We start from the raw sequence: 6,469 nt of genomic DNA, 5'->3' as shown, positions 1-6,469 counted from the left end.
CCACGCGTACGCGTGGGAATGTAAAAATGCAGCTCCCGCGCATGTCCCTTTGTCACGCGTACGTATGGGTCATACGTACGTGTGGAGATGTTTGCTAGCTCCTTACGCGTACGCAAAGGACCAGTCGCGTATGCATCGCCAAAAACCCATGCCACGCGTACGCATGGGCGACGTGTACGCGTTGACATTTGTTCTTAAAAAAAAGGATCAACCAGAAAGTTGCACAATCAGGAAATAAAACCTGCATAATTACATATTCCACACCGAAATTTTCGACGGACATAACTCAATCGTTTGAAATCATTTTTCTTCTGTTCTTCGAACAGCATAAACTTCACGAACCCAATTTTCACTTTAAAACAAGTTGGGAACAAATTGAGGGTCTAGAAGCCAAGTTATAGCTCGCCGAAGTTCGGCCCAAAAACTAACTTTTGCCAACCTTCAAACCTCATTTTCAATCCAAACAATTCCTAGGCCATTAATCATCATACATACACTTTCCAACACAATATGTCCTTCTTCATTAGCACATCAACCATCATAACAAATTATGTCTCATACCAACCACAATCACACAAACACTTCTCTCAAATTCAACCACCAAAACCATAGTTTACTATTCCTAAGCTTATTTGTTTATAACCTCAAATGACTAATCAATAATCCATTAAGCCATCAACCAACCAGCAGTACCAATCAAACATATTCATTAGCTAGCTACTAAACAATATATGTACACATACATTCCAACCTATCCTATAGTCTTCTAGCCTATGTTTTCACAGAACATTATATATTAAATGCAAGAAACCTAAACCATACCTTGGCCGATTCCCACGTAGTGATCAAGAAAACTTATTTAAAACAAACACAGCCCCTCAAAAATTTAGGCTCAACTTTCTCCAAATTCTACTATTCACAATTTCAAACTCCAATTATTTATTCACAACCTAATACACGTTCAGAACATATATACCCAATTTAATACCCAAAACATAAATTCAGCAAAAATTAAAATAAAATTATAGTATCTTTACCTTACCCAAGCTTCATATAAGTAAGAGTAAACATTTTTCTCAAGCTAATTGGATCCTAAAACATGAAAGGGCAAAGAAATTCAATACCTCCATACAATTTTTGAAAATTAGGGGAAGAAGTGGCTGAGAACAATAAAGTGAGTTGCATATGAAATTGTTCTGGTAGAAACGTAGAGCTCAACACGGTGGTCGCGTGGTCGCAAACGGTGCGGTGATCGGATCTCAGACGGAGGAGTTACAGCGAGTTGAATTCATCGTAAGTGTTTCGGGGTTCTTCTCTTCCCTGGAAGCTTTCACGTTGCTCCAGATGAAATGAGGAAGAGAAGGGGCTTGGGTTCATTTAAAGGTTGATCCGGTTGGACCCACAGGCCCAGTTTGGGTCCAGTTCAACTGGTTTGGCCCGTTCGGTCCAATCTTGGACCGATTTTTTCGAAATTAATGTCAAATTTCTCGTTTTGATGAGCTCTATCCTAATTTAATATAATATTTGCATTTCTAATTTTCTTTATTAAAAACTAATTTATTGACTAATTATTTACTAATTTAACGGGGTTTACATCCTACCCACCTAACAAAGAATTTCGCCCCCAAAATTCAAATGTAGTTACCTAAAAAGAGATGTGGGTAGTCCTTCTGCATATCTGATTCGAGTTCGCAAGTGTGTTCCTCGATACCAGCTCAACTCCAAGCTACTTTTACCAATGATACTTCCTTCCCGCGTAATTGTTTAACGCTGGTGTCATCAATTCTCACCGAAATTACTGGAAGTGTTAGATCTTCTCTCACTTGAATCGGTTCTAGTTCCAAAACATGACTTACGTCAGGAGTATACTTCCGAAGCTGTGACACATGAAACACGTCATGCAAGTTCGAAAGATATGGCGGTAAGGCAATCCTATAAGCCACCGGCCTAATTCTTTTCAGGATCTCAAATGGTCCAATATAAGGGGGATTCAGTTTCTTAGTCTTAATAGCTCTTCCCACTCTGGTATTTGGTGTAACCTTCAGAAAGACATGCTCCCCTTCTTCAAACTTCAAAGACTTTCGCCTTTGATCAGCATAAATTTTCTGACGGCTTTGGGCTATAAGCATTCGGCTACGAATCTTCTTTATTTGCTCAGTAGTTTCAGCTATCATCTCAGGCCTTAATAGGCTCATTTCTCCAGTTTCATACTAACATAGCGGGGATTGACATTTCCTGCCATACAAAGCCTCATACAGAGCCATTCCGATGCTCGCATGGTAGCTATTATTATAAGCAAATTTCACTAATGGCATATATCGATCCCAGCTCGCCGGCTGGTCCAAAACACAAGCCCTTAGCATATCCTCCAAGGTTTGGATAGTTCTCTCTGATTGACCATCTGTCTGAGGGTGATATGCAGTACTCAAACTTAACTGAGTCTCAAATGCACGCTGAAAGGCTCCCCAGAACCTTGATATAAAACGAGGATCCCTTTTAGATATAATGGTAGAAGGCACGCCATGCAATCTGACAATCTCTTTGATGTACATTCAAGCCAATTCTTCCATTGTACAACTTATTCGGATGGGGAGAAAATGAGCTAATTTTGTTAGTCGGTTCACAACCACTCAAATATCGTCACAACCAGTCCGAGTCCTAGGCAAACCTGTCACAAAATCCATTGTAATACTCTCCCATTTCCATTATGGAATCTCTAAAGGCTGAAGGGTTCCTGATGGTCTCTGATGCTCAATCTTAACCTTTTGGCATGTTAAACATTTAGATACATACAATTCCACATCATTCTTCATTTCTGGCCACCAGAACATCGCTTTCATATCTTGGTACATTTTGGTGCTTCCTGGATGGATTGAAAACCCGCTCTTATGAGCTTCCATCAAGATACTCTATCGCAGGTCTCCGACATCTGGTACAATAATCCGGTTCTTGAACCTCCACAAACCATTCTTACCTTCTAACACTCTCCATTGTCTTCTCTGTTCAATTGCTGGCAATACCTTACGTAATGCTTCACCATCTTGATGAGCCTTCAGAAGTTTTGATTAAAAATCACTTGAAATTTGCAACTGACTCAAACACAGAATTTCAGATTCTTCTCTAATTCCCAGGTTTAAACCTTGAAATGCCTTTAATAACTTTTCTTCTCGCAACATCATCCAAGCTGCATATAAAGACTTCCGACTCAAGACGTCCGCCACAACGTTCACTTTTCCTGGATGGTAATTTAATTCGAAATCATAATCTTTCAGAAGCTCCATCCACCTCCTCTGACGCATATTCAACTCTTTCTGCTCAAAGAGATACTTCAAACTCTTATGGTCTGAGAAGACATAAAACTTAACACCATAGAGATAATGCCTCCAGATTTTCAGAGCAAACACAACAATAGCAAGTTCTAAATCGTGAGTCGGGAAGTTCATCTCATGTAGCCTTAATTGCCGTGAGCCGTATGCTACAACATTCCGGTGCTGCATTAGAACGCACCCCAAACCCTTTAATGATGCATAACAGTACACTTCAAATGGTTCACTTGGCTCAGGCAATACCAACACGGGTGCAGTAGTTAACCTTTGCTTCAATGTTTGAAAACTCTCTTCGCACACTGAAGTCCAGATAAAAGGTGTATCTTTCCTAGTCAACTTAGTTAAAGGTAAAGCAAGCTGTGAAAATCCCTTAATGAATCTGCGATAATACCAAGCCAAACCTAGGAAACTCCTGATCTCTGTTACTGAAGTTGATCGCTCCCAATTCCTTACTGCTTCCACCTTAGCAGGATCCACAACTATTCCCTGCTTACTCACCACGTGACCAAGAAACTTCACCTTACTCTTTCAGAACTCGCATTTAGATAACTTAGCGTACAACTTTCTATCTCTCAGAATTTGCAGCACAGTTTACAAGTGATCCGCATGCTCCTCCTCAGTCTTAGAGTAAACAAGAATATCATCAATGAAGACAATGACAAACTTGTCCATGTACGGCTGGAAAATCCTGTTCATATAATCCATGAATACTTCCGGAGCATTAGTTAACCCGAAAGACATCACCGTATACTTATAATGACCATAATGTGTCCTGAAAGCAGTTTTCGGAATATCTTCATCTCTAACCTTTATCTGATGATACCTGGATCGCAAATCAATCTTAGAAAACACACTGGCACCCTGTAACTGATCCATTAGGTCATTGATTCTAGGTAGTGGATATTTATTCTTCACAGTAACCTAGTTCAGTTGTCGATAATCAACACACAAGCGCATACTTTTGTCCTTCTTCTTTACCAGTAACATTGGTACTCCCCATAAAGAAACACTTAGTCGAATAAAGTGCTTACCCAACAGATCTTCCAGCTGAGCTTTCAGTTCATCCATTTCTAAAGATGACATCCTGTAAGGAGTAATCGAGATCGGACCGGCTCTAGGCACCAACTCAATTGCAAATTCAACCTCCCATTAGGTGAAAATTCATTAATATCATCCGGAAACACATATGGAAATTCATATAAAACCGGAATCTGCTCTAAATTCTGATCATCACCTGATACTCCCGTTGTTAATAACATAATACCCTGCCATTCAGTTCCAAAACAGTTTACTATCATAGAGTTCAAATAGTAACTATTCACCACAACCGGCGCTTTCGACCCTTCCGACATAAACTGTACTGACTTCTCAGAACAATCAAGCAAAATATGATTCTTGGATAACCAATCCAATCCTGAGATGAGATCAAGACCAGTCATTGGCAAATAAATCAAATCATGCATAAATTCACGTTGTTGTACTCAAAATGGGACTTGTGGACATGCTAACCTAGTCACCATAGCTTCATGAAGCATTATGCACTTTCAAATCATAACCTAAAACCACCATTCTCAATCCTAATTTATTAGCCTTTTCAAATGCAATAAATGAATGAGTTACTTCTGAATCAAATAAAGCATTTAAGATTTTACTAGCCATTTTACAGTTACCTCTAATCAGTGTCTCAGATCTCTCAGTACCTACTGTAGAAGTGGTGTACACTCTCCCTGGCTGCTGTGCTCTACCAGTCTCATACTTCTTCTTCTCCGGATAATTATTGGCCAAGTGTCCGGGCTATCCACAAAAATAGCATACCCCAAGTCCTAATCTGCACGGAACTCCAGGATGATACTTTCCGCACCCCTGACAGTTCAAATTTTGCTGTGAATGCTTTCCAAACCTTCTCCTCTGATTAACATTAGTATTCGATCTTCTGTAACTATCTTGGCCTTAATTCTACTGCGAGATAAAGCCTCAACACTTGAAATTCCTACCTCTCAGAGCAAAGTTTCTCCCTGAAATCCTCTAAAAAGGCACCCTCAAACTTCCTTTCTCTTCTGCCACCTTCCTCACACATTCTTCAGCCACCCTGCTCTTATTCACCAATTCAGAAAATACTCTGATCTCCATTGGGGCAACGAAGCTCAGAATATCACTCCAAAGACCTCCCTCATATTTAATACATTTCCATTCAGCAAAATCTTCAGGGCACCTTGACAGATACGAGAAAAGCGACATAAATCCTCAAACCTGCTAGTATACTCAGTAACAGTCATTTGGCTATGCTTTAATTGCATCAATTCAAGTTCCTTGGCATTTCTGACTGAATTAGGAAAATATTTCTTATAGAACTCTGTTCGGAAAACCTCCCAAGGAATTGCAGCACCATCTGGCTGCAGGATACGTCGTGTTCCCTGCCACCAATACTGAGCCTCACCTTGCCGCGGATAGGTTCCAAATTTAACCCATTGCTCCTCAGAAACATGTTGAGCCTATAATGCCCGTTCCATAGCTTGAATCCAATTATCTGCATCAGTGGGATTTGAGGTTCTCCTGAAGATCGAAGGATGAACTTTCAGAAATGTAGCAAGTGTCATAGGACCGTCCTCATCATTATTGTTTTCGTGATTACCCTGGTTTATCTGATTACCAGTGCCTCGGCTGTGGCTAGTATAGTGACAGCCATATTTCCCAAGGCAGCCATGAAGTCTACTGGATCATTCCCTGCCAGGCCAGGAGTAACGGTGCCTATCCTACCTCTACCTCGCCCGCGACCGCGTTTGCGAGTCGACATCTGGTCCTTATACACACCAAATAAGTGATATTAAGTTGATCAGTCTCAATATCGCAGGTCTAATGCTTTAAGTTCCAAATGCATGCTCAGAAATGTTTATGCCATATATATCAGTTAGATATCCTAATAGCACATAAACACATATACAGAGAATGCACAGAAGGACAATCAGTCTGTCTTTCAGTCTCTATAGGAACGAACTACTCTGATCCCATAATGCAACACCTTACCACACTGACCTTTACGCTTAAACCGTAAAATAAAGGTGGTGTGGTATTATGACCTTTAAAATATAATGTAAATATATAATAGCAGAAAGATTATAATATACTAGGAGCCTTGAAGAATA

General features: G+C 40.1%; 2 protein-coding genes across 2 annotated transcripts; both read right to left on the bottom strand.

Moving 5' to 3' along the window:
- Nucleotides 1-1,715: 1,715 nt before the first annotated feature.
- On the bottom strand, nucleotides 1,716-2,195 carry LOC130961133 (uncharacterized). Its single transcript, XM_057886846.1, has one exon. The coding sequence runs from the start codon at nucleotides 2,193-2,195 to the stop codon at nucleotides 1,716-1,718; it is 480 nt and encodes a 159-aa protein (XP_057742829.1).
- Nucleotides 2,196-2,705: 510 nt separating this feature from the next.
- Nucleotides 2,706-6,120, bottom strand: LOC130961132 (uncharacterized). Its single transcript, XM_057886845.1, has 12 exons — nucleotides 5,977-6,120; nucleotides 5,577-5,818; nucleotides 5,364-5,538; nucleotides 4,997-5,120; nucleotides 4,649-4,740; nucleotides 4,532-4,591; nucleotides 4,305-4,469; nucleotides 3,960-4,247; nucleotides 3,328-3,851; nucleotides 3,160-3,235; nucleotides 2,975-3,050; nucleotides 2,706-2,863 (listed from the first exon to the last, which is right to left on the bottom strand). Exons 1-12 carry the CDS (start codon nucleotides 6,118-6,120, stop codon nucleotides 2,706-2,708), a joined length of 2,124 nt encoding a protein of 707 aa, XP_057742828.1.
- Between the last annotated feature and the right edge of the window lie 349 nt (nucleotides 6,121-6,469).

This window comes from Arachis stenosperma, chromosome 2 (genome assembly GCF_014773155.1).
Source record: "Arachis stenosperma cultivar V10309 chromosome 2, arast.V10309.gnm1.PFL2, whole genome shotgun sequence".
NCBI lineage: Eukaryota > Viridiplantae > Streptophyta > Magnoliopsida > Fabales > Fabaceae > Arachis > Arachis stenosperma.
This window is presented reverse-complemented; position numbering and strand designations above follow the sequence as displayed.